Consider the following 27,002-nt stretch of genomic DNA (forward strand, 5'->3'; position numbering starts at 1 on the left):
CTAGCTTGCACTCTGCACAGTAGCTCTTGACATGCTTTCTTCCTGCTGTCCCCCGCTGGATATTTCGATGCAAATGTAGTATGGCGTGTGTCGAAGTGCCGCTTTATATTTGACCATTTCTTTTTTTTTTTTTTTTTTGTATTTTTCTGAAGCTGGAAACGGGGAGGCAGTCAGACAGACTCCCACATGCGCCCGACCGGGATCCACCCGGCACGCCCACCAGGGGGCGATGCTCTGCCCATCTGGGGTGTCGCTATGTTGCGACCAGAGCCACTCTAGCGCCTGGGGCAGAGGCCAAGGAGCCATCCCCAGCGCCCGGGCCATCTTTTGCTCCAATGGAGCCTCGCCTGCGGGAGGGGAAGAGAGAGACAGAGAGGAAGGAAAGGGGGAGGGGTGGAGAAGCAGATGGGCGCTTCTCCTGTGTGCCCTGGCCGGGAATCGAACCTGGGACTTCCGCACACCTGGCCGATGCTCTACCACTGAGCCAACCGGCCAGGGCCTATATTCGACCATTTCATCCATGCAATTTTATCATTGCATATTAGACACACTGCAGAACCTGTGCTCTCCACAAAGGCAAATTCCTCTGTTCATTCCTGCTGAAAAGTACGATACGCCTCATCTTTTTTTCTTTTAGCCATCTTCTTCGTCAAAAGGGTTTCTGCAATTAGCTAGCTGACTACTTGATTAAAAGGAGGGAAGTTTACTTCCTGACCTCACAACCACCCATGTACGTTATGCATTATCTAATAAAAATTTGGTGTTGTCCCGGAGGACAGCTGTGATTGGTTCCAGCCACCCGCAACCATGAACATGAGTGGTAGGAAATGAATGGATTGTAATACATGAGAATGTTTTATATTTTTAATATTTTTTTTTATTATTAAAGATTTGTCTGCGAGCCAGATGCAGCCATCAAAAGAGCCACATCTGGCTTGCGAGCCATAGGTTCCTGACCCCTGCTCTAGAGGTTACTGTAATTTACCTACCTCTCATTGTCTACTGTGAGTTATCTTTGTCACTTCACGTGGACTGTGGTCCCCACGACCTTTCCTTTATGTGCATTCATCATTTTGAGAGAGAAAAGATTTAAAAAAAAATTTAGTGATTTGAGAGAGAAATAGAAACATCATTCTGTTCCTGTACGTGCCCTGACTGGGGCTTGAACCCACGGCCTTTGGTGTGTATTGGGATTCAGGCTCTAACCAGCGAGCTACCTGGCCAGCATGAGAGTGGAAAGGTTATAAAAAGACATGTTACCTTTCAGTTTGTGACAAAAAGAAATGTCGGAATGAACAAGTGGAGGTAGACAGCCATGGACGGGCATGTGTGTTTGTGTCAGAGGAACCAATAAGTAACGATGAACGGCTCTTTGGTCGTCCATCACGGTGAATCTCATTGCGGAGCGGGGGATCGGACCAGTGGCTGCGTGCACAGGTGCATTCTCGTGTCTTGTGTTCTCTCCACAGAGTTTCGCTTGGTCATCTTGTTCTGAGTGGTCCGTCGGCCTCCGTGTCCCTTTTGTGGTGGACATCTGCTCGATGACCTTTGAGCAGCTGGACCTGCTGCTGCGGCAAGTGAGCGAGGGCATGGATGGCGCAGTGGACTGGCCGCCGCCCCAGGAGCGAGAGTGCATGGCCGTGGCCACGCTCAACCTGCTCCGCCTTCAGGTAGCTGCGGCCCCTGCCCACTGGCCCCCTGCCCGCTGGCCCCCTGCCCACTTCCCCCGGCTCCCGTCTTGCTCTCCACGTCCTCGCCCCCGGGCTCTGCCCTCCATGGGTCTCTGAGCGCACTTATTTAGTTTGTGGAGGCATTCCCTATTTTTTATCGCTGCTCCCCCTGGGGCCTGAGTATTGCCCCTCACTCCACCTGTGCTTTCCCCCATGGTGACCTGGCGTGGCTGGTCCTTGTGGAGTGGCGTCCAGCACTAAGGGCGGTGTGCAGGGTGCCCTGCGCCTTAGGCCTGGAGGTGTCCCCAGAGGACAGCTCTGCATTTGCATCTCTAAGTTCCCATGAGTTTCTCAGGTCCTAGATGAGTTTTGGTGTCTGTCCCTGGCTGGTTGGGACCACCCTGATTTCACACATCACGGGAGCTGGGTCTCTGACTCTCTGTGGGGCCCCTCTCCACCCAGAACCTTAGGTGGGCAGAGTGTCGCCCTCGGGCTGTGGCTGGTGGGCAGGCGGGGGACCAGAGCGGGCCTCCTTGTGCAGGAATCCCAGGCTCCCGGGGCCGTCGTGGCTGGTGGGCGTTCCGAGCCCCCACGCTCTCATCTGCTCTTAGCTGGGACCTCTGGCTCCTGCTGCGTGGGTCTGAGATTCCTAGTGTGGACCTGGTGTGCCCTCCGCTGGGCTGTGTTTATAACAACTGGTTATACTATACAGTAGTGACTACTCCTCTGTGTTCAGTGCACATGGTTGGGGTGGGGTGGAGCTTGCTTTTCCACTTGGTCTAAATGCTCCGTTTATCCTGAATCTATAAGTATTTCCACGTGAGTATTTATAGTTGGGTTTTTAAATTTTCTCTTATTAACGGCCTTACCATGGGTTCTCAGCTGCTGTGGATAAAATGCTTCTAGTCTAGTGTTAAAGAGACACGCACTGGGCATGTTTATCGTTTGACTAAAGCTCAGTCTGGGGTGTTGCGTGCTCTGTAACGAGACGGGAGACGCACTGGCTTCCAGGCTCTAAGTGACCTGTTTTTGTCATTTCAGTTGCATGCTGCCATTAGTCACCAGGTTGACCCAGAGTTGCTTGGTTTAGGTCTGGGCAGCGTCCTCCTCAACAGCCTGAAGCAGACGGTGGTGGCCCTGGCCAGTGGCGCGGGCGTGCTGGGCACGGTGCAGGCGGCTGCGCAGGCCGTGCTGCAGAGCGGCTGGTCCGTGCTGCTGCCCACGGCCGAGGAGCGGGCCCGGGCGCTCTCCGCCCTCCTGCCCTGTGCAGGTGGGCCGGGCACGGAGCGGGTGGGGGCCGGTGGCAGGAGGGGGCGTGCGGGGCGGGGGTGGCGTCTGCTCACACTGCGCTTTCTCCCTTCCAGTCTCAGGCAGCGACGTGAACGTCAGTCCAGGCCGCCGGTTCATGATTGACCTCCTGGTGGGCAGCTTGATGGCCGACGGCGGCTTGGAGTCGGCCTTGAACGCGGCCATCACCGCGGAGATCCAGGTACAGCCTCAGAGCGCCTGTGTGCGGCCCCCAGGCGGGGTCACCCTGCAGTGAGGAGGTGGGGGCTCCAGAGAGAACAAGCTGCCTTCTGCCCAAATGAGGGAAAATCCAGTGTGAGAGCTAAGAGACCCCGAGGCTGTGGGGTCAGGGCCCTGCCCAGTGGGTCTTCACACCTGCTTCTGAGGTAACCGGTAACCAGTTTGTTTTATGAATCACAGGACATTGAAGCCAAAAAAGAAGCACAGAAGGAGAAGGAAATTGATGAACAGGAAGCGAACGCGTCAGCGTTTCACAGAAGCAGGACTCCACTGGACAAAGACCTTATTAACACAGGGATCTATGAGTCTTCTGGAAAGCAGTGCTTGCCTCTGGTCCAGCTCATACAACAGCTTCTCAGGTAAGTAGTGTTGAATTGGATGTCTTTTCACAGGATTGGTTTTTATATTAAGATAGTAAGATTCGCACTATGGTCTCAAAACTGTGTCTGGCTGTTGAGGAGATACTGTGCAATCACCTTGGAGTGGTTTCAGGGTCCAGAGCAGACTCAGGTACGAAGGGTAGGGTGGGCTGAGGTGTGGTGTGAGGTACTGCTGGGGGTGCTGAAGGAATGGGGTTGCACACAGATTGAGGAGGAGACTCTCTAACCTCGTGACGAAGCAGCAGGTGCAAGGGAGTCATCGTGGTGAGCGGCTCATTCCGGGAGGTGTCAGGTGTGACGACTGTGTGAAGTCCCCCCTGGGGCTCCATCCAGCGTGGCATCCGGGGCAGTCACAGAGCAGCATGTGTGCTGACAGCAGCCACTCCGGATCCAAGGAGAAGCGGGCGTCGGGTGCTTTGTAATGAAGCACAGCTTTGGCCAAAAAATGATGGCCCAGTTGTTTTCCTTCCCAGGGTTTGTGCGAGAGTCTTGTCACTTTGGAGCACTGCACGGGCCCCTGAGCAGGAACGGGAAGCAGAGGGCATTGTTGTTTGTCGGCCTTCTCTCTGCTCCTCTGCTCACTGCGGGGCTGTGCTGCTGCCGGCACACCTGGCGCAGTGGGGCACGGGCCCGGCACAGTGAGGCATGGACCCGGTGCTGTTGCTGGCACACCCAGCACAGTGAGGCACGGGCCCGGCACAGTGAGGCACGGACCCGGTGCTGTTGCCGGCACACCCGGCGCAGTGGGGCACGGACCCGGTGCTGTTGCCGGCACACCCAGCACAGTGAGGCACGGGCCCGGCACAGTGAGGCACAGACCCGGTGCTGTTGCCGGCACACCCGGCGCAGTGGGGCACGGACCCGGTGCTGTTGCCGGCACACCCAGTGCAGTGGGGCACAGACCCGGTGCTGCTGCTGGCATACCCGGTGCAGTGGGGCACAGACCAGGCACAGTGGGGCACAGACCCGGTGCTGCTGCCGGCACACTCGGCACAGTGAGGCACGGACCCAGTGCTGTTGCCAGCATACCCGGTGCAGTGAGGCACGGACCCGGTGCTGTTGCTGGCACACCCGGTGCAGTGAGGCACAGACCAGGCACAGTGGGGCACGGACCCGGTGCTGCTGCCGGCACACTCGGCGCAGTGGGGCACGGACCCGGTGCTGCTGCCGGCACACTCGGCGCAGTGGGGCACGGGCCCGGCGCAGGTCTCCGCTCTCACTGGCTCTGCTGCTCTTGTCACTCATCCTGGTTTTGAAAACACCTTTCCTTTCTGAAACATAAGTAACTTATGTTTGGCTCTCCTCTCCCCCCCATGTAGAAACATCGCCACTCAGACCGTGGCCAGACTGAAGGACGTCGCCCGCCGGATCTCGTCCTGTCTGGACTTCGAGCAGCCCGGCCGGGACGGGTCGGCCTCCTTGGATTTGCTGCTGCGTTTCCAGCGCCTGCTCATCAGCAAACTATACCCGGGAGAGAGTGTCGGGCAGACCGCAGACGTTCCCAGTAAGCTGCTTAGAACCCAGTGTCACCTGTGTGTGTTCACGGTTTATGCCACACCTGTTCTGCACGCACAGATGTGCGTTTCTTGTGCTGTTGAAATGCAGAACAATTTGGGGAACTCACTTTGCATCTGCTCTGTTTTGGATGAGTGTTTCTGTCTTAGACTCCTCAATATTTTGAATGTCATTTTAGCATTTATTTATTTATTTATTTACAGAGACAGAGAGTCAGAGAGAGGGATAGACAGGGACAGACAGGAACGGAGAGATGAGAGCATCAATCATTAGTTTTTTGTTGTGCATTGTGACACTTTAGTTCATTGATTGCTTTCTCATATGTGCCTTGATGGGAGGGGGCTACAGCAGAGCAAGTGACCCCTTGCTCAAGCCAGTGACCTTGAGTCCAAGCTGGTGAGCTTTTGCTCAAACCAGATGAGCCCGCGCTCAAGCCGGTGACCTCGGGGTCTCGAACCTGGGTCCTCAGCATCCCAGTTTGATGCTCTATCCACTGTGCCATTGCCTGGTCAGGCTGTCATCTTAGCATTTATATTCTTCAAATGTCAGGAACAGCACTCTTTACGTTCGGTTATTCTGACTGATGACGTATCGGGCTCACTGCATGTGTCAGTGAGGGGCTGTGGAGACAGAATTGTGCCATCGTACGTGTGTGTCGCCCTGGGAATCTCGCCAGGGGTAGATAGGAGGGATGGGTCACCACTGGGGCTGCACTGGGGCTCTGTTACAGCTCTGGTTTCGTAGCTGCTGGGCCTGGGCCTGGGTCCCCTGGGGGCCGCCGATCGCTCCCTCTGGGGCCCGGCTAACACCGAGCCTGCCTGTGAGGGTCGACACGAGATGGTGTGTGAGTGCTCAGCCCTGCCTGTGGCTCCCACAGGGCGGCTCTCTGGACGGCGGGTGGGGCTGCTTCTGCTGGTCTTTCTATAGCCAGGATATTCTGAAATAGCTTAGTTACTTCCTGCAGAGAGTTAGGCGCTGTAGACGGTGGAGACTTTCAGGCTGAGATAGGTGAGCTTGAAGCCTGGAAGAGGGGACTGTCTCAGAGACACGAAGTCAAAAGGACGAAAGAGCCAGGAGGAGCCACGGGGGAGGAAACGCTGACGACTTGATGAGAGCAGAGGATGCCTAGCTTTCGTCCGTGGGAATAGCTTACAAGCGTTAAGACTTGGAAACATTTGCGTATTGAATATAAGGCTTTGAAACCGGAAGTTCTGACTTGAGTGTTCGTATACACGTAGCGTCTTGTACCGTGGAGGACAGTGCCTACAAAGGGACATAACCAAATGCACTGTTTTCGGAATCTGTGATATAAAACGAGCGGGAGTAATAAGGGTGAACAGGTCCTCCTTGAGGAGCTGTTGTAGGTGAAGACATCAGATAATGGTGGGAGAGCGGGGCAGCTGGTTAGTTATCAGGCCAATGAGCTGTTGTAGGTGAAGACATCAGATAATGGTGGGAGAGCGGGGCAGCTGGTTAGTTATCAGGCCAATGTGAGCAGTGACCATGAATTGTCCTGCCTCTCCCGTCCAGGTCCCGAGCTCATGGGCGTGGGGTCCTTGCTGAAGAAGTACACGGCCCTGCTGTGCACACACATCGGGGACATCCTGCCTGTGGCTGCTAGCATTGCGGCCACCAGCTGGCGGCACTTCGCAGAGGTGGCTTGCATTGTGGAAGGGGACTTCACAGGTACCTCTGCTGGTTCCCACCGCGCATGTGCGTTTATTTCCCGGGACTGATGACAGTTCACACTTAGGATTTGCTAATAAACTGCGTGCCGTGGCCCCGACGTTTTCTGGCCAGGGTGCCCGCTCCCCTTGGTTTCTCTGTTGCTCAGCAGCAGGCTGGTACCGGAGCCGGGTCCCGGTAATGTGACCGGAGACTTAGAGTCCCGTGCCCTCACTGACACTTCAGCAAGGAGGGCCGTGGTCCTTGTCCAGTTACATTTCAGCAGCGTCAAAACGAGTTGGCCCTTTCAGGACCTTTACAAAGTGTAGTGATGCTTAGTGATTTTTTCAAGTTAATTCTGTGACATTAGATCATTATTATTGGCTGCTTTTTTCTGATAGTAAATTAGGTATAAACATGTTTTCTGAATAAAAGTTTCTAGTTAATGCTTTTATGCTGTAACATGATGGTTTTGAAACATCTTCTTGGAATTCAGAGGGCCCTGTTTGATACCTCTGTCTTTCTCTTCCAAAATGAAAGATGAGGTCATTCTGCAGACACCTGCCAAGGACAAGCAGTCCTTATATTGTGACTTCTCAGAATTTGAAGCTAGAGCCGTTGTATGAACTGGTTTTATAGGAGAAATGCTTCTGTGTAAATCTTAACTTTTCATTATTTTTTTTTCTCCGAACTGTAGGTGTACTCCTTCCAGAACTAGTAGTTTCCATAGTCCTTCTGCTCAGTAAGAATGCTGGTCTCATGCAGGAGGCTGGCACCGTGCCTCTGCTGGGCGGCCTGCTGGACCACCTGGACCACTTCAACCACCTGGCGCCCGGACAGGGGACAGACGACCAGGAGGAGCTGGCCTGGCCCGGCATCATGGGTATGCGCCTTCCCCTCGGGCTCTGCTGCGGACGTCTTGTCCTGGCCTCAGCTGGTCTGGCCTCTCCATGGGGAAGAATCCTTGACCAGGAAGACCACTCCTCTGCCATTTTTACTGATGGCGGCACAAGTGGAAACGGAGAGAAACCGAGATCAGGAGAGGTCTGGGCTGTGTTCACGGGAGATTTTCCTGTCAGTCATGGCAGTCACAGCCTGAAAGCAGTGATTTTAGAATGTTCTGGGACCCCTTTTTCTGGGTGTCCCCAGAAGGCCTGCTGAGGTGGCTGTGCTTGTTGCACCCCTCTGTGCCCCGCGGAGCCCGTGCGCGTGGTGCGGGTCGCCCCGGGGAGCCCGTGCGCGTGGTGCGGGTCACCCCGGGGAGCCCGTGCGCGTGGTGCGGGTCGCCCCGGGGAGCCCGTGCGCGTGGTGCGGGTCGCCCCGCGGAGCCCGTGCGTGTGGTGCGGGTCGCCCGCGGCAGGAAGCATGCTCCTCCCTCACTGCGGCAGCACACTTGTCTGTTTCCCCCCTGGTTCTCCCACACCGTGTGTGCTAGTTGACTTGCCTGTTGACCTATCGGTTTATTGATTATATAAATAAACTTCTGTATATACAGAGTCATTTTTTACAGGTCAGAACTGCAGGAACAACGAGGAGGTGACGCTGATCCGCAAAGCCGATCTGGAGAACCACAACAAAGACGGCGGCTTCTGGACCGTCATTGACGGGAAGGTGTACGACATCAAGGACTTCCAGACGCAGTCCCTGACGGGGAACAGCATTCTGGGTAGGGCCTCGCTCTCTTCCTCGTGGCTGCAAGTTACAGCGTGGGTCCTTCTAACCGGAGTCTTAGGCTTTTATTTTCTTCTTTTTTAGAGTATATTTTTATTGAATTTGTTGAGGTGACATTGGTTTGTAAAATTATATAGGTTTCAAGTGTACAACTATCTGTCCAGTCATCCCAACACCATTTGTTGAATAGACTGCCTCTCCCCCACTGTATGCGCCTGCCTCCTTTGTCAGATGTGAATGGACCATAAAAGTGTGGGTTTATTACTAGGCTTTCTGTTCTGACCCATAGACCTGTTTGTATGCCAGTACCAGACTGTTGACTACAGCCTTGCAGTATAGTTTGCTATTGCATGGTGTGATGCCTCCAGCCCTGTTCTGTGTCGAGATTGCTGAGGCCACTCAGGGTTCTTTGTGGTTCTGTGAACATTTCTGGAATGTTTGTTCTCGTTCTGTGAAATGCACTGTTGGTGTGGTGATGGGAATTGTGTTGACTTCATAGATTGCTTCAGTAGTGTACACATTTTAGTGATGTTCATTCTTCCGCTCTGTGAACACAGTAGAAGCATTGGGCTTTTCAGGGAATGACTTGGTGCTGCTCCTGCACCCCCAGGTTTACACTCTGGGACCGTGGTGTCTGTCTGTGATTTAGGATACATTTGAAGACTTTCTCACCATTATGCATTTTTATTCTTTTTTTTTTTTTTTCATTTTTCTGAAGCTGGAAACAGGGAGAGACAGTCAGACTCCCGCATGCGGCCGACCGGGATCCACCCGGCACGCCCACCAGGGGGCGACGCTCTGCCCACCAGGGGGCGATGCTCTGCCCATCCTGGGCGTCGCCATATTGCGACCAGAGCCACTCTAGCGCCTGGGGCAGAGGCCACAGAGCCATCCCCAGCGCCCGGGCCATCTTTGCTCCAATGGAGCCTCGGCTGCGGGAGGGGAAGAGAGAGACAGAGAGGAAAGCGCGGCGGAGGGGTGGAGAAGCAAATGGGCGCTTCTCCTGTGTGCCCTGGCCGGGAATCGAACCCGGGTCCTCCGCACGCTAGGCCGACGCTCTACCGCTGAGCCAACCGGCCAGGGCTTGCATTTTTATTCTAATACCCGTTGGAACATGTTCCATGTTCTGAGGTGGCCCTGGCGGGCCCGGGGGGTCTATGTGGAGGGAGTGAGAGGTCACGAAGCTGCCACTTCTGAGTCCTTGTGCTGTCTCTGTGGAGGTCTGGGCACATGGTATGGAGTCACTGTTGCTCCCATCGCGTTGTTTCAGCTCAGTTTGCGGGGGAGGACCCCGTGGTCGCTCTGGAAGCCGCGCTGCAGTTTGAGGACACCCGGGAGTCGATGCACGCCTTCTGTGTCGGCCAGTACCTGGAGGTGAGACCCTGCCCGTGCCGCGCGGTCCCGGCGAGACCCCTGTGTCTGCGCTGACCACGGTCACCCTGGCCTGTCGAGGGCTGGGCCTCTTCCTCCTCTTGTGTTTTGAATTAACCCTTTTTTCTCAGACTGATGATGAAACTTGCCTTCCCAGCCCGACCAGGAAGTCATCACAATCCCAGACCTGGGCAGTCTGTCCTCACCTCTGATAGACACAGAGAGGAACCTGGGCCTGCTCCTCGGATTACATGCCTCCTACTTAGCCCTGAGCACGCCGCTGTCACCCGTGGAGGTCGAGTGTGCCAGTAAGGAAGGTTTTGCTTTCTGCTAGCGGATATCAGGTTCTATGAGCTGAGCCGCGGGTGCTGCTGGCGTGGGAGCGGGACGGGTGGGTAGAGCTGTCAGTGAGGCCGTGTGAGGGCACTGGGACCAGGCCGTGGACTGGGACTGCGGTCAGAGCACACTCCTGCCATCGGGGAGCTAGGCCTCGTGCATGGTCTCTCACGCACCCCCCATGACAGACGGCCCAGCCTGCTGGCCCAGAGAGCCACAGAGATTGGTCTGAAGATAGTTTTTACCAGACTCAGATCGAATACTGCTGGGGTGGCGTTTCTGTGATCCCTTGAAATAATTGCCTCTCTCCGTATTTTATAAGTTGGCTCAAGTTTTTCCTCATGTATTTATGCCTTTCTTTTCCCCTCTTTCTGTCTAACGACCATCCAATGGGCATCACTGAGGAATGGCACTTGGCACCTGGACAGCATGGCTAAGTGCCAACCGCCTGCCCAGCTGAAAGCCTGCGTGTTACTCACGGTGGCCGTCCATACGCGTGGCCCATACCACCAGGTGCTGCGTGAACAGCACGGGTTTGACCTCTGTGGGCCAGTGGGATAAGTCTGTGTCAGCGGACCGCGCGGTTCACACCCGCGTTGTTCAGGGTCCTCAGTCCTCGAGTATGTCCCGTGCTGGACACTCAGGGTGCCGTAGGTGTGGAGGCAGGTGCTCCCTGTGTACTGATGTGCCAGATGTGAGAAGTGGGTCAGGTGCAGGGCGGTCGTGGATCGATGGAGACATTCGCACGTGGTGCTGGGGAACAGCTTCATAGTGGCAAAGCAGTTACGAAACGAGAGCAAGCACACTGGGTGTCTGGGCAGAAAGCTGGGCAGGTGAGGCCTTTGCTGGGAAGCAGGTGCTGCAGGGTAAGGGTGCCGTGGTGCCCGGACAAACGTGTGGCACTCAGTCTGCGTGCTTCGCTGCCTGCAGAGCCTCAGCCTTGTAGCCCTGGGGGCAGACAGGCCGCTGCTCTGTAGCAGGGAGAGCAGGGTGGGCGGTGCCAGTCGGGGAGGCAGAGCACAGGGACCCTGGCGGGCTGGGGCCGCTCCACTCTCGGGTGTCAGGGCCCACGGTCAGAGCAGCATTCTGAGAGAGGACAGGGGCTCTACATGGAGAGAGCCACGAGGCTCGTGGTCAGGTCTTTAGAACGAACGTGGCACTTTGGAGAAAGCTTCCGAATGCTCTCCAGTTCCGTCCCAGCAAGGGAACACTGAGTGTGTTCTGGGTCTGGCTGTGGGGCTCTGCAGGGATGCTTTGATGGCACAAGCGATGGGAGATGCTGGGTGGGGTGCAGTATGGCTTTATGAGGGGCAGCCTGGGGGCCCTGATGGACGGCCTACGCCCCACAGGCCTTCTGCCGCCTGTGGGCCTCATCTCCCAGGGCCTGTCCCTTACAAGGGTCCTTGTCCTGTGCCGAGGAGCCCCCATTGTCACTAGATTGGTGCTCCAGGGGGCTGCGCCACAAGCACATGTGTCTTCACAGAGCCCTTCACGCGCTGCTGCTGTCCGACGCTCAGTGTGCTTCCCGCACACCCAGCCAGGCGACACGCAGAGCCCCGGTGCTCAGTGTGCTTCCCGCACACCCAGCCAGGCGACACGCAGAGCCAGCCCCTGCCAGCCTTCGCCCTGGGGGAGGCCAGCTATGCACTCTGTCCTCCCGTCCACGTGCACTTACCCATTAAACGGTGATTGCTGTAGGCACCTGTGGCACCAGCCGGCTCCGGGCCGGAGCAGGTGCCCAGTACATGTGAACCAGCACCGCCACACTGAGTTCTGGCTCACCTGTTTTTGTGTAGACACGGCACACCTTGGAGCTGCTGTGAGTTTGGGTCCAGACCACCACAATAAGGTGAATCTCACGCTAACGGGAACCACGTGATTTTCTTGGTTTCCCAGTGCATAGAAGCCTTTTTACACTGTACTGCAGTCTCTTAGTGTACAGTAGCGTTACATCTAAAACAACGCACAGACCTTTCTAAAGGACATCTCATTGCTAGAACACACTCGCCACCCTTTGAACCCTCAGCACGTGTCGTCCTGTGCCGCGGGGCAGGTGTCTTGCTCCGATGTGGACGGAAACGCAGTTGAGGCAGCGCAGGGAGCCGGGCCTGTGCAGGCACACAGCCCAGCGGGTGGCCAATGGCTGTGGCTCCCACGGGAACAGGGCCGCGACCGCCTGACCCCGCGTGTGTGCGCCCCTGGTCTGACCACTCGCGGGCACTTCCAGGGTGGCTGCAGTCGTCCATCTTCTCGGGGGGCCTGCAGACCAGCCAGATCCACTACAGCTACAACGAGGAGAAGGACGAGGACCACTGCAGCTCCCCGGGGGGCACGCCCGCCAGCAAGACGCGCCTCTGCGCCCACACGCAGGCCCCGGGCGACCACGCCCAGGCGTTCCTGCAGGCCCTGGCCGACAACAGCGTGCAGGAGCACAGCGTGAAGGTGAGCAGGCTGTCCCCCTCGGGGCCCCCTTCCCAGGGGAGCTGGCGTGGGGACCCTCCCGCACTTCGGTCAGCTTGGCAGCCTGGTTTCCGGGCCCCCTGGGGGCTGGTCCTCGGGGGAGGGTGCGGAGGCGGGGCCCGCGGTGAGGAGCCCCCAGCGGCGTTCCGGGAGTGGCGCGGAGACACCTCTGCCGCTCTGTTGCAGGACTTCCTGTGTCAGATAGAAAGGTGCTGCAGGCAGTGCCACCTGACCACGCCCATCACGTTCCCTCCCGAGCACCCCGTGGAGGAGGTGGGCCGCTTGCTGCTCTGCTGCCTCTTGAAGCACGAAGACTTAGGTAGGAAGCCTGACGCTGCAGCTGCCCTCGGTCTCTGGCTCTGGGGCCTCCGCAGCCACCCCTACCCCTCACGTGTCCCCCGCAGCCACCCCTGCCCCTCACGTGTCCCCCGCAGCCATCCCTGCCCCCTCACGTGTCCCCCGCAGCCACCCCTGCCCCTCACGTGTCCCCCGCAGCCACCCCTGCCCCTCACGTGTCCCCCGCAGCCACCCCTGCCCCTCACGTGTCCCCCGCAGCCACCCCTGCCCCCTCATGTGTCCCCCACAGCCACCCCTGCCCCTCACGTGTCCCCCGCAGCCACCCCTGCCCCTCACGTGTCCCCCGCAGCCACCCCTGCCCCCTCACGTGTCCCCCGCAGCCACCCCTGCCCCTCACGTGTCCCCCGCAGGGCACGTGGCGCTGTCTTTGGTCCACGCCGGCGCGCTGGGCGTGGAGCAGGTGAAGGCCAGGACCTTGCCCAAGTCGGTGGTGGACGTCTGCAGAGTCGTCTACCAAGCCAAGTGCTCGCTCATTAAGGTGCGTGGGGCCAGCCTCCCCCTCCTGGGCGCGCGGACTGCGTGGCCGCCGGCTGCTGAGCGCTCTCTGCCCTCTGCCTCCGCAGACACACCAGGAGCAGGGCCGCTCCTACAAGGAGGTCTGCGCGCCCGTCATCGAGCGCCTGCGCTTCCTGTTCAACGAGCTGCGGCCCGCCGTGTGCAGCGACCTCTCCATCCTGTCCAAGTTCAAGCTGCTGAGCTCCCTGCCCCGCTGGAGGAGGGTCGCCCAGAGGGTCATCCGAGAACGGAGGAGAAAGAGGGGTGAGGACAGATGCGGCCGGCCAGCGCTGTCCCTGCTGCAGCGACTGTCCCTGAGCAGACCCTCGACCCCAGGAGCTCGTCTGAGTCCCGGTGGGCTCTGGTCAGGAAGTCACAGCAGGACGTTGCCAAGGGCCCCGTGACCCAGGCAGCCAGGAGCTCTGAGCAGAACCAGGGAGACTGTCCCGGCCTCAGGGGGGACGCTGCCCTCGCCACCTGGCTGCTGCCTGCGTGGGCCCCAGCCCGCATGTCACCTCTGAAAGTCTCCTGTGGGTTTATATGAGTTTGATGTTTGAAGCTTTTTTTTTTTTTTTTTTTTTTTTTTTTTTGTATTTTTCTGAAGCTGGAAACGGGGAGAGACAGACAGACAGACTCCCGCATGCGCCCGACCGGGATCCACCCGGCACGCCCACCAGGGGGCGATGCTCTGTCCACCAGGGGGCGATGCTCTGCCCCTCCGGGGTTCCGCTCTGCCACGACCAGAGCCACTCTAGCGCCTGAGGCAGAGGCCAAGGAGCCATCCCCAGCGCCCAGGGCCATCTTTGCTCCAGTGGAGCCTTGGCTGCGGGAGGGGAAGAGAGAGAGAGGAAGGAGGGGGGGGTGGAGAAGCAAATGGGTGCTTCTCCTGTGTGCCCTGGCCGGGAATCGAACCCGGGTCCCCCGCACGCCAGGCCGACGCTCTACCGCTGAGCCAACCGGCCAGGGCCTGAAGCATTTTTTTTTTTTAAGAAAATTGAGTAACAGATAACATTACTGGTGCTGTGTCAGGATCCCCAAGATGATCCCCAGTTGAGGTGATTTGCTGGCAGGGCGACACAGCACTCGGAAGAGCTGTCACACTCCTGGTCACAGCTCCTTACCTGGAAGGTACAGGAGAAAAGAGCCCACAAGGGAAGGATGTGTGGAGGAGCTTCCAGAGAAAGCCAGGACCAGGCCCCCAGTGTCCCCACCAGGAGGGTCGCCCAGCTGGGCCCTGGTCTCCTGAGCAGCGGCCTGTGACAGAGGGGATGAAGAGCCGCCCACGGGGTGCTCACCAGAGTGTGCTGTCGGGGTCGTTGCTGGGGTGGGCCACCCAGGCACACGGGCCCTGTGTGGTTCTCTCTGACTCAGGCCCTGGTCCCCTGAGCAGAAGCAGGGTCAGCCTGAGTCACACCGTCGTGGGAGCCCTGGTCAGACTGGTCGCGTGGCCTGGCTCTCGGGCACTGACACGCAGCTCAGGCAGAGCAGGACGGTCCCAGGCTGGGAGCCCAGTTCGCAGGAGCGGTCTGAGGTCCAGTGCTGAGCGGACAGGTCTGGGGAATTTGGAGGGTTCCAGCAACCAAGACCTGCTGTGCTAATGTTTTGCTGCCCATGTGTATTATTATGTTATTTTTTATTTACGTGCTGAGAAGAATTGGACTAACAGTCTTCAAAAGACCCAAAACATGGAAGCAACGCCACATATCACATTGCAAATTCAATAGCTGCTTTCCTAATTACAGAGACTAACATAGAAAAAGTTCCTGGCTGATTCAGTGTACGCTGGTCCAGAGCGGGCACACTGGGGTCTGGGGACAGTGCAGCCTGCTGCTTGCTCTGCTCTATCCACGAGCTGAGACTGGAGTTTGCATTTTTTAAAGTTATCTTTTTAAATCAGAAGAATAGTATGTTCAACACATGAAAATTACATAGCATGTAAATCACAGCACCATAGTAAAGTTAGCTACTTTTCATGCTGCGACCGCAGAGTTAAGTATTTGTAGTAGGGCAAGTGGCCTGTGAAGACGAAAGTGTCACCATTGCACAGTGTTGTCACGGGATGTCACGTCAGAGGAATGACACTTGTAGTTTGAATGTTTAGTTGGCAGTGGCTATTAAAATATTTATGTTCGGCCCTGGCCGGTTGGCTCAGCGGTAGAGCGTCGGCCTGGCGTGTGGGGCACCCGGGTTCGATTCCCGGCCAGGGCACATAGGAGAAGCGCCCATTTGCATCTCCACCCCCTCCCCCCTCCTTCCTCTCTGTCTCTCTCTTCCCCTCCCTGCAGCCGAGGCTCCATTGGAGCAAAGATGGCCCGGGCGCTGGGGATGGCTCCTTGGCCTCTGCCCCAGGCGCTAGAGTGGCTCTGGTCGTGGCAGAGCGGCACCCCGGAGGGGCAGAGCATCGCCCCCTGGTGGGCAGAGCGTCACCCCCTGGTGGGCGTGCCCGGTGGATCCCGGTCGGGCGCATGCGGGAGTCTGTCTGACTGTCTCTCCCCGTTTCCAGCTTCAGAAAAAAAAAAAAAAAAAATTTTTATGTTCTTTACCTTTATGCAAGTTTAAGTCTTTCTTAATTTAAAACGATAACTTAAGTGGTTTTTATAACAAAGGATGTTTTTAAACATAGTTCCCAAGAAGCCAGAATCGACTGATGATGAAGAGAAAATTGGAAACGAAGAGAGTGATTTAGAGGAAGCTTGCATTCTGCCTCACAGTCCTATAAATGTGGACAAAAGACCCATTGCCATTAAGTCACCCAAGGTGAGCTGTTTCCTGGGATCCCAGACGGGCTGGCAGCGCGTCATGTGCGGGGGGGGGGGGGGTCCCCCGTCTCCTTGCTCTGCCCTTCAGGGGTGAAGGGAGCACAGGGGCTCGTTGAAGCGTGCGTGAGTCCCTGGAGAAGGCTTTCCTTTTAGTAGTACAATGTGTCATTACTCATTCACCATCTGTTCCTTCATGCCTGCCTGCCTGCCCTCCTTCCTTCATTGAATGTATCTTTTGCTTCAGAAACTGTCCTGGTCCCTGAGGCTATTAATTCAGGTGAAAATTTAACTTTATGCCAGATTAGCCTTTTCCAAAGTACATAAATATGGAGAGTATAAGGCATTGACCTGGAGTGCCAAGGCTGCCTGTTCGAATCCCGGGTTTTGCCCGGTCATGGCATATACAGGACGCAGCTACTATGGGGTGATGCTTCCCGCTTCTCCCTTCCCCCCAAACCAATAATAAGTAAAATACCTTACCAGTTTAACCCTATTGGCGTTTGTGTGTATGTATTTTTACACTCACTGCGTGAGAGCCTGCGTTAGCACCCGCGGGGCTGACTCATGGTGGGTGTGTCCCTCCCCAGGACAAGTGGCAGCCCCTGCTGAGCACGGTCACCGGGGTGCACAGGTACAAGTGGCTGAAACAGAATGTGCAGGGCCTCCCCCCGCAGTCCGCACTCCTCAGCGCAGTCGCCGAGTTTGCCCTCCGCGAGGAACCCGTGGACGTGGAGAAGATGCGGAAGTGCTTGCTGAAGCAGGTGGGCACTTCCCTGGCGGGCATCGCCCTCCTGGCACTGCACCCTGTGCCGGGGTCGGCACCGCCTGGCGCTGACCTGGGCGCGGCTGTTTTGCAGCTGGAGAGGGCGGAGGTTCGCCTGGAAGGCATTGACATGATCCTGAAACTGGCGGCCAAGAACTTCTTACTGCCGTCCGTGCAGTATGCCATGTTCTGTGGGTGGCAGCGGCTGATCCCCGAGGGCGTCGACGTTGGGTGAGGATCACGCCTCAGCTTCCGCCCAGGGGACCGGGCGGCCATGTGCTGTTCTGCTCAGGTTAAAAGCCCGGCTGCTGTCTAAGCAAATTCTTTTATCTTTCTCTGAAAGGGAACCTCTTACAGATTGTTTGAAGGATGTAGATTTGATCCCACCCTTTAATCGCATGCTTCTGGAGGTCACATTCGGCAAGCTGTACGCTTGGGCTGTTCAGAACATTCGAAATACTTTGATGGATGCCGATGCCAAATTTAAAGAGCTCGGTGAGTTTAAGAAAAGTATCAAGGCTAATAGGCTGTGTTAGAATGGCCGTCGAAGTAACCTCAGTAACCCCGTTAGCGTTGTCTAGTTTGGCTCTTCCTTGTGTGTTGTGGAAACGTGCAGGGGCTTTTGTTCCTGGAAAGACTAATAACTTCCTGCACCAGGACGATCATTTCAGCTGCTTTCAGCTTTCTCAAATTCTATACAGAACTTTCAAAGTCTGGCGTGAGACACAGTCTTGCAGGACCCTGATGTAAGGCTTTGACGTCTTAGCCTTTGCACGTGTATTGCTTACCCCATTTGTCCTGAGATACGTGTTCTGTATCAACCCTTCATTTCTTGAGTGCTAAGTCGAGCATCTGCAGAAAGCTCTAGGGTTTCTTTTGTGGAAGAGAAGTGAGCTCTTATCTTTGGAGTGGCACGAGTCAGCCAGCAGAGATGCCAGGAGGGGCAGCGGTGGCCTTTGTAGGTGGAAGGAGGCAGCTGGTGTGGCAGGAAGGTGGTGGGAGCACTGCGAACAAGCACAGGCTTCGCTGGCCACGCTGCCTGCAAGTCCCCCGAGAAACAGAATGAAAGGAACAACCACTCGTGCTTTCTGCATCCCTGTGCGCTTGTTCTGCACACGGACGTCGTGTTCAGGTGGTGCCCGTGCCCTTGCAGGTCTCCAGCCCGTCCCCCTGCAGACCCTCACCAGCGTGAGCCCCGCGGGGCCCAGCCTGGGGACGACGCCGCAGGCCCGCTTCCTCCTGGTGATGCTCAGCATGCTGACCCTGCAGCACGGCCCGCACAACCTCAGCCTCCTGCTCAACTCCGGCACGCTCGCCCTGGCGCAGACGGCCCTGCGGCTCATCGGTAGGTTGGCACTGCCGGCCCTTTGTGGCGTGATCTCTCTGTCTCTCTCTCTGTCTCTCTCTCTCACTCTCTGTCATGTATGTTATTGTGGTCACACACAAGTAGCATAGAACTGACCACGTTGCCCACTTTTTAAGTGAGGAGCGTGTCTGCGTGCATTACAGCTGCCTGGCTTGTCATGTTCTTTGTCTGAGATGCCGAGACAGTGTGGGGCAGCGTTCCAAGTCCAGGCGGAGCATCGGGGCTTTGCTGAGTGCTTTGATCTTCCTGGACTTTGTGCTCACGTGACCCGTTAGGGGCCTGGTCCAGCTGGTGCAGCCAGCCCTGGGTCGCCCAGCTGACCTCCTAAGACTTCAGTAGCAACTAAAAATGGCTTTAAAAAGTATTGAAAGTGTATTTCCATCTAGAAATGACTTCTTTTTATGTTCCCTCTTCTCCCAGAGGATCCAATAGACAGAAGCCACAGCTTAAATCACTGACCGTGGGGCTGTCTGTGTCTGCTGACAGTGGCCAGGCTTAGCTTCCAGCCTGCGCACTGGCTGCAAACTCCAGGGGACTGCGTCCCATGAGGCCATCCCTGGATCTGCCGCCTTCCTGGGCAGGTGGTGTCTCTCTCACGTAGTAAATTATGAGCACGTGGTAGATTATTTTTAGGTTGTGGCCATCCAGATACATGGCCCCAAAGTGCTAGGCCACTTAGGAAAAGATCCCCGTTTTTCTAACCGTAGATGTGCCCAGAGCCTTCGCCATACGTCCAGCATTCCCGGGGTTAATGTTGCAGTGGCTGAGGGGTCCCCGCTGGACGAGCCCCTGTCCTCCCTGGGCCTCAGGGAGGCCCTGCTGGCCTGGGAAAGCCCCCTGCAGCACCCATGTCCCCCTCAGGAGAGAGGGGTGCAGCTGTTCACAGGGTCCCACCATGCCCCCCTCCGGGAGTGATGTGTGGGCATGTTTTCCTCCCACCCGGAGGTGAGGGCGAAGACCAGAGGAGTCACCAGGCCGGTGTTTCCCCCACTCAGTCAGCAGGACCCCAAGTAGCCAGGGCATCTGGCCAGCGGCTCCTGGGATTAGACTGTTTCCAAAGCCTGGTCAACGTTGCTTCTCGCCAACATCAGCTCCTGTTTATACTGAGTATGATTCCGTAGTCCCCAGGGACAGTATTCTTCACGCAATGCCCCTTCATCTGTCCTTCTACCAAACAGGATTGTTCTAGAGAACAGTCCACAGTCTCTGGGTCAGGGTCCCCAGGACCGTCCTCAGGCTTGATGAGTCACCAGAGGCCTCACAAGACTCGGGATGTTGTCATGCTTAGGGCAGACGGTTGTCACAGTGTGCAGACACGAGCAGATCAGTGCAGGGAAAGGCCATGGCGACACCGGGGAGGACCGGACATGCGTCCTGTCCTAGGCCATCCCTGGACGCACGAGCTTTGACACGTGTATATTTTATTCTTTCCTTTTAAAAAATTTCAATTCTCAGTGAAGTTTTTGGGTTATTATGTTGGTAAAAACGCCATGTCCTATGGCCTCTTTAAATATACTGCTCTCATCAGTATTTACTGATGTAAAAACCGTGTTGCGCTGAGGCATCCGAGCGCTGACCGGTGGCTGTCTGGGTGCCCACAGGCCCAAGCAGTGACAGCGCGGAGGAAGACCAGAGTGCGTCGGCCCGTGGGGCATCTGCCACCGTCCTGGAGGAGACGAGGAAGGAGACGGCCCCCACGCAGCTCCCGGTCTCGGGGCCCGAGCTGGCCGCTATGATGAAGATCGGGACCCGGGTCATGAGGGGTGTGGATTGGAAGTGGGGCGATCAGGTACGCAGGTGGGGCTTAGGCTGCAGCCACGGTGTCAGCCTGGGCACCTCCTGGCTGCCCTCTCAGCGGTGGGGACATGGGACCCCCTTGACTCAGGACACAGTTGTTGCTGGTGCTGGGTGCACAGTTAGAGCAAGGAGAGAGCACGTTGTCCTGGGTGGGGACCCCACGCGGGGTTAGGTCTGCGTCCTGGGTGGGGACCCCACGCGGGGTTAGGTCTGCGTCCTGGGTGGGGACCCCACACGGGGTTAGGTCTGCGTCCTGGGTGGGGACCCCACGCGGGGTTAGGCCTGTGTGCAGGGAACTCCGTGAGGCAGGCTCGTGTTGAAGTGCAGCTGGAGCAGGGGCAGGGCGAACGGGAGCGTGACGCCACCTGACTGGTCGTGTCTGAGAGCTCTTGGCAGGGGACCAGCTGCTCCCCTGTGAGCTGGTGACCCCTTTGCCCTACCTGGTAGTTCTGGGCAGTGGTCACCTTTCTGTTCTCAGTGTTGGCCAGTTCTCCCCAGGGGGGGTCTTAGAACCAGTGTCTGTGTCATAACCATGGTCAGTAAGGACAGGGGTCACTTTCCTGGGTATGGGGGCATTTGTGTCCTGTTGAGGCTTTCTCGGCCCCTTTATAAAGTGGGGCCTTCCCAGAGTCCTGTCAGAAATCTGGTGTCCTGGAATGAGCGGGTCACACTGCCTAGAAACAGCTTTCTCTCAGAAATGGGGGACGGAGGGGAAACTGAACAAGGAGAGGAGACACAGGTGCTCCTGTTGGTTTCTGGTCTTGCTAAGCCCCGTGAGGGACTGGAGGCCCAGGGACAGGGCGCCAGGGCTGGGCTGTACAGCCTGTCCCTGCAGCAGGCAGCCCTGGCTGGGACGACACGTCCCCGGCATCCCAGTGGCATGGCAGCATGAGGCCTGGTGCCGTGGTGTCCAGTTGGAGGTGGTGACGCAGCGTGCCTGTCCCAGAAAGGGTGGCACAGTCTGCAGACGGGGCTGCCGTCCGGGTGGTGTCTGACGGACGGCACGTGCCCGCTCCACCGGTCTGTTTGCTTCTTCAGGACGGGCCTCCGCCCGGTCTCGGCGGTGTGATTGGTGAGCTGGGAGAGGACGGGTGGATCAGGGTCCAGTGGGACACGGGCAGCACCAACTCCTACAGGATGGGGAAAGAGGGCAAGTACGACCTCAAGCTGGCGGAGCTGCCGGCCTCCACACAGCCCTCGGCGGAGGACTCGGACACGGAGGACGATGCAGGTGGGTGCCGGGCTGTGCAGTCTGGGGGTTTCTGTCTGGGCGCGAGACAGCGCGGGACTCACCTGCAGATGAGGCTCTGTCGCTGTGGGCCCGCCCACGAAGTCCAGGGTCAGAACCCCCAGTGGTTCTGACGCAGGAGTGCAGCCGGCTCCAGGCACTGGCGACTTCGTGGGCCCCGCCTTTCTGCCCGCCCTCGGAGACAGTGTGGGGGGTGAGGCGGGGCCTGGCCATGCTTCAGGACCAGGCTGCAGGTTGCTTCTGCCTCTTCCTGTCACCTGCTCTCCGAGGTCCTGCGCTCAGAGTGCTGCTTGTTAGTACTCACCCACCTGAGAGGTGCAGAGGGGAGGGTCCGGGTGGCGCTGACTGCTTCTAGGGTCTTGTCTACCGGTGAAGAGCCGCTTCCCTTTCTGCAGTGAAAAGAGAACAGCGTGACAGTAAATCCCTGAGGTCACACACGGCCCCTTCCGGCTGTGTTTGGAAGCAGCGTTTCTCCGATTCTTTTCCAGAAGCCGAGCAAATCGAAAGGAACCTCCACCCCACTGCTATGATGCTGACCAGCACTGTGAACCTGCTGCAGACCCTGTGCCTCTCCGCCGGGGTCCACGCCGAGGTCATGCAGAGCGAGGCGACCAAGACGCTGTGTGGGCTGCTGCGCATGCTGGTGGAGAGCGGGACGTGCGACAAGACATGTGCGCAGTGAGCGGTCGTGGGCTGTGCACGCGTGCTCATGCATGAGCATGCACGCGGGGGGGGGTGTGTTTGCGCATGCGTGGGCGTATATGTTCGAGTGGGAGGGTGGCGGTGTAGGAATCAGCAGGTGTCCCGTGAGCCTGGGCCCTGCGGGGTCTGGGGGAGGAGAGCCCCAGTGGGAAGAAGGGCGGGGCTGCGGGCTCCATTCTCGTCACAGTTCAATTGGCTGAGAACTGGAAACCTCCCGCCTCTCCTGCTAACACAGACGTCTCATACCTGGATGGGCCATTCATGGGGCAGATTAAGTAGAAACAGTGTTGCGGGCATATTTGAAACATATGCTGTTTAAAAGTACATAGTAGGTGCACACCACTAAGTCATGCTGTTTGAACTGCGGACCGTTCTCCTGCAACCCAGGACAGTAGTTACAGGTCCTTAACTAGTGTGAGTCATCGCGTGCCCTGGCGAGGGTTGACATCTTCCCCACAGTTTCTCTTGGAGCGCATGCACTTGCAGTGTATTTGCTGGGCAGCTTGTTGTTGGACGCGTGGGGCGGGCAGATGGAAGGGCGCGGCATGCTGAGGCTGTGAGGCGGAGGCGAGCGCTCGTGTCGCCCCGCAGCGTCCCCGAGCCGGCTGGTGTGCCGGGAGCAGCACCGCAGCTGGTGCTCGCTGGGCTTCGTGCGCAGCATTGCGCTCACTCCGCACATGTGCGCGGCGCTCAGTTCCCCGCCCTGGATCGCCCTGCTCATGAGGGTCGTCGAGGGACATGCGCCCTTCACAGCCGCCTCGCTGCAGCGCCAGGTAACGTGTGCCCGTCTGGCCCTGCTCCGCGCCCCTGCGGGGACCGGAAGGGCCGCCTGGGGAGGGGTTGGCATCAAGGTACCGGCACTGCCCTGGCTCCCAGAGTCGGGTGCCCAGGCTCAGTAGGGAGAAGAAGAGAATACGGCCCGCGTGTTTCAGAGCCTGGGGTCTGACGGGGTGCTGAGCAGGTCGGGTGGGCAGAGTCCTGTCTGGCAGCTCCAAGTCGGCTTTCTGCACGCAAGCGGCCGGGGCTCCTGACAGGGTTTTCTGTGAGGGGTCAGGTCACCTCTGCTTCTCGGGACTTGAGGTGTGATTGTCTTGAGAAGAATCAAACTAAGGGGGGTTATTTTTTAGTTATACGAATACCTGCATCTGTAACATACACTGCTCACAAAAATTAGGAGATAGTTTAGTGCTTCATACTCATTTTGAAAATATCCCTTAATTTTTGTGAGCAGTACAGATTAATACTGATTGTTCATATCATTCATCAACTTGGGTGTAATTGGCTGTTAAATAATGAACATGAGAATTTTCATGTGGTTGATTCCATTGTAGGAACAGAAACTAAAGAGAAAGTGAAATCCTGCCTCTCCGCGAGTCAGGTAGTGGTTTTGCTCAACGCCAGCCCTTTGCCCTCCCCTGCAGATCTTAGCTGTGCATCTGCTGCAGGCGGTGCTTCCGTCGTGGGACAGGGCCGAGCGGGCCAAGGACATGAAGGGCCTCGTGGACAAGCTCTTTGGGTTCCTGGGCAGCTTGCTGACCACCTGCTCCTCTGACGTCCCGTTTCTTAGAGGTGGGCGCTGCGCTTCAGGGGGAGCAGCTGTGTTAGGCTTGGTCGCTGCTTTCTGGCTACGCGCACTTCGTGTGATCCATGTGTGAGCATGTGGCAGGAGCTACGTGTATGTAGCCTGGAAAAGGCTACGGGTACTTTTCCCCAAAAGCGGTTTTCCTGACCGCAAACCCACCCCTGTGAGAAGCGGCTTTCCCCAGCGGGTCACTCACCCACCATTGCGTGAATCCGATAAACGCACATGGCCCGGTGCTGTTCGGCTCTGCGTCCTTCTGTGACCTGCCTGCAACCGCTGTGCACCTGCCCGGCCTCGGTCTCCGGCAGCACAGCCGCCCTCCGTACACGTGTCCTGGCGGGATGGGTGGGTGACACAGGCTCCTGTCCTCTGCGTCCTTCTGTGCAACCTGCTGCAACCGCTGTGCACCCGCCCGGCCTCGGTCTCCGGCAGCACAGCCGCCCTCCGTGCGCGGGTTCTGGCGGGATGGGTGGGTGACACAGGCTCCTGTCCTCTGCGTTTCTTTCAGAGTCCACCCTGCGCAGGCGGAGGGCCCGGCCGCAGGCCTCGCTGACCGCCACCCACAGCAGCACGCTGGCAGAGGAGGTGGTGGCCCTCCTGCGCAGGCTGCACTCCCTGGGCCAGTGGAACGGCCTCATTAACAAGTGCGTCAACTCCCAGCTGCAGTCCGTCGCCCGCAGCTGCGGGGCCAAGCCGGCCAGCGGGGTGGGTGCCTCTCGTTCACCTCTGCGTGCTGACCTCCGCCCAGCACTGGCCTCGCTTCTATGTTACCTGTAATATAAATGCTGCGTAGCTTGCTCAAAGATATGTTTTTAAGTATTTGTTATTGGAAGTAATTCTTGAGGGCAGGACTGTGAACATGAACGTGGCCTGGCTGGACATGCTGGACCCGGCAGCCGGCCTGCCCGTCGCCAGCTCGCTGTCTCTGCACTAGGCCCCGCTGGAGGACTGCCTCCCGGACGCCGAGAGCCCCGCGGTCGGGGGGCTCATGGCCGTGCTGGCCGTCATCGGGGGCATCGACGGCCGCCTGCGCCTGGGGGGCCAGGTCCTGCACGAGGAGTGTGGGGTGGGCACCGTGACGCGCATCACCCCGAAGGGCAGGATCTCCGTGCAGTTCTCGGACATGCGGGCGTGCCGCGTGTGCCCGCTGAGTCAGCTGAAGCCGGTAGGTGACCCGTGCTTGGGTTCGTACTGGGACTGGGTTCCGACTGACCCGAGTGCTGGGGCCCCTGTCGGTCAGGTGTCTCCTGGAGGCGTCCCCCCCCCCCCCAGGCAGCTGTCCGCCTTCCTCCCTCGTTTGCTCTGTTCCCCAGGGCGACTCACAGGCTGGTGAGGACGGTGGTTCACGGGGCGTTTTAGCCTCACAAGACGGGACAGGGTGACAGCAGCTTAGTAGGTGCTGTGAGGCAGCACGCTATTTTAAAATGCAAAACTGTAGTTTACATTTTATTTAACAGCTCAACGTCTTAAACTTAAGAATGACTTATTTAAAAAACAACACTTCTTCACGTAGAGCATGTTTTTAGTTGTGTTTGGTGGCATGGCTTATGTGCCAGCTACGGTCACCGTACTCCTGCGAGTTAGGGACGCACAGGGAAGGAAGGGGCTGTACTGCTCTGACACAGCCTTAATCCTGCGAGTTAGGGACGCACAGGGAAGGAAGGGGCTGTACTGCTCTGACACAGCCTTAATCCTGCGAGTTAGGGACGCACAGGGAAGGAAGGGGCTGTACTGTTCTGACAGCCTTAATCCTGCGAGTTAGGGACGCACCGGGAAGGAAGGGGCTGTACTGTTCTGACACAGCCTTAATCCTGCGAGTTAGGGACGCACCGGGAAGGAAGGGGCTGTGCTGTTCTGACAGCCTTAATCCTGCGAGTTAGGGACGCACAGGGAAGGAAGGGGCTGTACTGCTCTGACACAGCCTTAATCCTGCGAGTTAGGGACGCACAGGGAAGGAAGGGGCTGTACTGTTCTGACACAGCCTTAATCCTGCGAGTTAGGGACGCACAGGGAAGGAAGGGGCTGTACTGCTCTGACAGCCTACGTAAGTTACAGACTGAGTTTCCGTAAAACATGCTTTCTTGTTACAGAAGTTTATATATGTTATAAATTTGAAATATATGGAAAACACCTAATAAATGATAATTATCATTATGACACAATTGTTGACAAGTCGATGGAAAAAAACTAATTTAGGTTATGTTTATTTTACACATAAGTTTCTTTCCTTTATTGTCATCTTTTATTTTTCAATTAAAAAAAATTTACTGGGGTGACACTGGTGAACATAATTATACAGGTCTCAGGCGCCCAGGTCTGTAACACATCTCTGTGCCCTGTATTGTATGTTCACCCCCCACCCCAACAATGTCGTTCTCAGACATTAAAAGACTCTGAACACATGATCTTTCAGAATGAAACCCCGTGGTTATGATAACTCTCCGCCTCTTACCTTCCCGCCCCGGGCCCCATGGTGGGTCTCTCCCTCTGTCCTCAGCTGTCTGCAGCCGCCTTCAGCATCACCAGCCTGCCCTTCACAGAGCCCATGCTGTCCGTCTGGGCCCAGCTGGTGAACCTTGCCGGCTGCAAATTGGAAAAGCACAAGATAAAGAAATCACCAAAGCAGGGGTTTACAGGTCAGTGCCCCGCCATGGTGGGCTGGGACAGAGTAACCACTGCTGTGCTGCGGGGGGCAGGCGCCTGGGCCGCGCTGCTGAGAGTGTGCAACAAGCTCCAGGGGGGACCACGTGCTGGGCGGGGCCTCCCCTGCCTCCTGGGGGCGGGCGCCTGGGCCGCGCTGCCGAGAGTGCAACAAGCTCCAGGGGGGACCACGTGCTGGGCGGGCGCCTGGGCCGCGCTGCCGAGAGTGTGCAACAAGCTCCAGGGGGGACCACGTGCTGGGCGGGGCCGCCCCTGCCTCCTGGGGGCGGGCGCCTGGGCCGCGCTGCTGAGAGTGTGCAACAAGCTCCAGGAGGGACCACGTGCTGGGCGGGGCCTCCCCTGCTCCCTGGGGGCGGGCGCCTGGGCCACGCTGGCGCTGCTGAGAGAGTGCAACAAGCTCCAGGGGGGACCACGTGCTGGGCGGGGCGCCCCTGCCTCCTGGGGGCGGGCGCCTGGGCCGCGCTGCCGAGAGAGTGCGACAAGCTCCAGGAGGGACCACGTGCTGGGCGGGGCCTCCCCTGCTCCCTGGGGGCGGGCGCCTGGGCCGCGCTGCTGAGAGTGTGCAACAAGCTCCAGGGGTGACCACGTGCTGGGCGGGGCCTCCCCTGCTCCCTGGGGCAGCGTGGGGCTGGGCAAGTGTTTCAGTGAGGTCTCTGTTCTGTCCGTTCCTCGTGGC

General features: G+C 57.7%; 1 protein-coding gene across 2 annotated transcripts in view; it reads left to right on the forward strand.

Moving 5' to 3' along the window:
- HERC2 (HECT and RLD domain containing E3 ubiquitin protein ligase 2) overlaps nt 1-27,002 on the forward strand; it is a 129,463-nt gene that overhangs the window by 37,206 nt on the left and 65,255 nt on the right. For both annotated transcript variants that reach the window (XM_066355690.1, XM_066355689.1), the window contains exons 17-43: nt 1,470-1,670; nt 2,712-2,940; nt 3,035-3,159; nt 3,378-3,556; nt 4,897-5,081; nt 6,623-6,778; nt 7,455-7,640; nt 8,268-8,423; nt 9,699-9,802; nt 9,957-10,107; nt 12,363-12,577; nt 12,782-12,914; nt 13,303-13,430; nt 13,516-13,711; nt 16,071-16,204; nt 16,794-16,967; nt 17,064-17,200; nt 17,313-17,464; nt 18,123-18,314; nt 19,937-20,124; nt 21,171-21,363; nt 21,870-22,052; nt 22,675-22,856; nt 23,505-23,652; nt 24,174-24,370; nt 24,600-24,830; nt 26,163-26,301. In XM_066355690.1, the coding sequence (XP_066211787.1) occupies nt 1,470-1,670; nt 2,712-2,940; nt 3,035-3,159; nt 3,378-3,556; nt 4,897-5,081; nt 6,623-6,778; nt 7,455-7,640; nt 8,268-8,423; nt 9,699-9,802; nt 9,957-10,107; nt 12,363-12,577; nt 12,782-12,914; nt 13,303-13,430; nt 13,516-13,711; nt 16,071-16,204; nt 16,794-16,967; nt 17,064-17,200; nt 17,313-17,464; nt 18,123-18,314; nt 19,937-20,124; nt 21,171-21,363; nt 21,870-22,052; nt 22,675-22,856; nt 23,505-23,652; nt 24,174-24,370; nt 24,600-24,830; nt 26,163-26,301 (4,594 nt within the window). The remainder of the gene's footprint in view (nt 1-1,469; nt 1,671-2,711; nt 2,941-3,034; nt 3,160-3,377; nt 3,557-4,896; nt 5,082-6,622; nt 6,779-7,454; nt 7,641-8,267; nt 8,424-9,698; nt 9,803-9,956; nt 10,108-12,362; nt 12,578-12,781; nt 12,915-13,302; nt 13,431-13,515; nt 13,712-16,070; nt 16,205-16,793; nt 16,968-17,063; nt 17,201-17,312; nt 17,465-18,122; nt 18,315-19,936; nt 20,125-21,170; nt 21,364-21,869; nt 22,053-22,674; nt 22,857-23,504; nt 23,653-24,173; nt 24,371-24,599; nt 24,831-26,162; nt 26,302-27,002) is intronic.

This window comes from Saccopteryx leptura, chromosome 13 (assembly GCF_036850995.1).
Source record: "Saccopteryx leptura isolate mSacLep1 chromosome 13, mSacLep1_pri_phased_curated, whole genome shotgun sequence".
Lineage (NCBI taxonomy): Eukaryota > Metazoa > Chordata > Mammalia > Chiroptera > Emballonuridae > Saccopteryx > Saccopteryx leptura.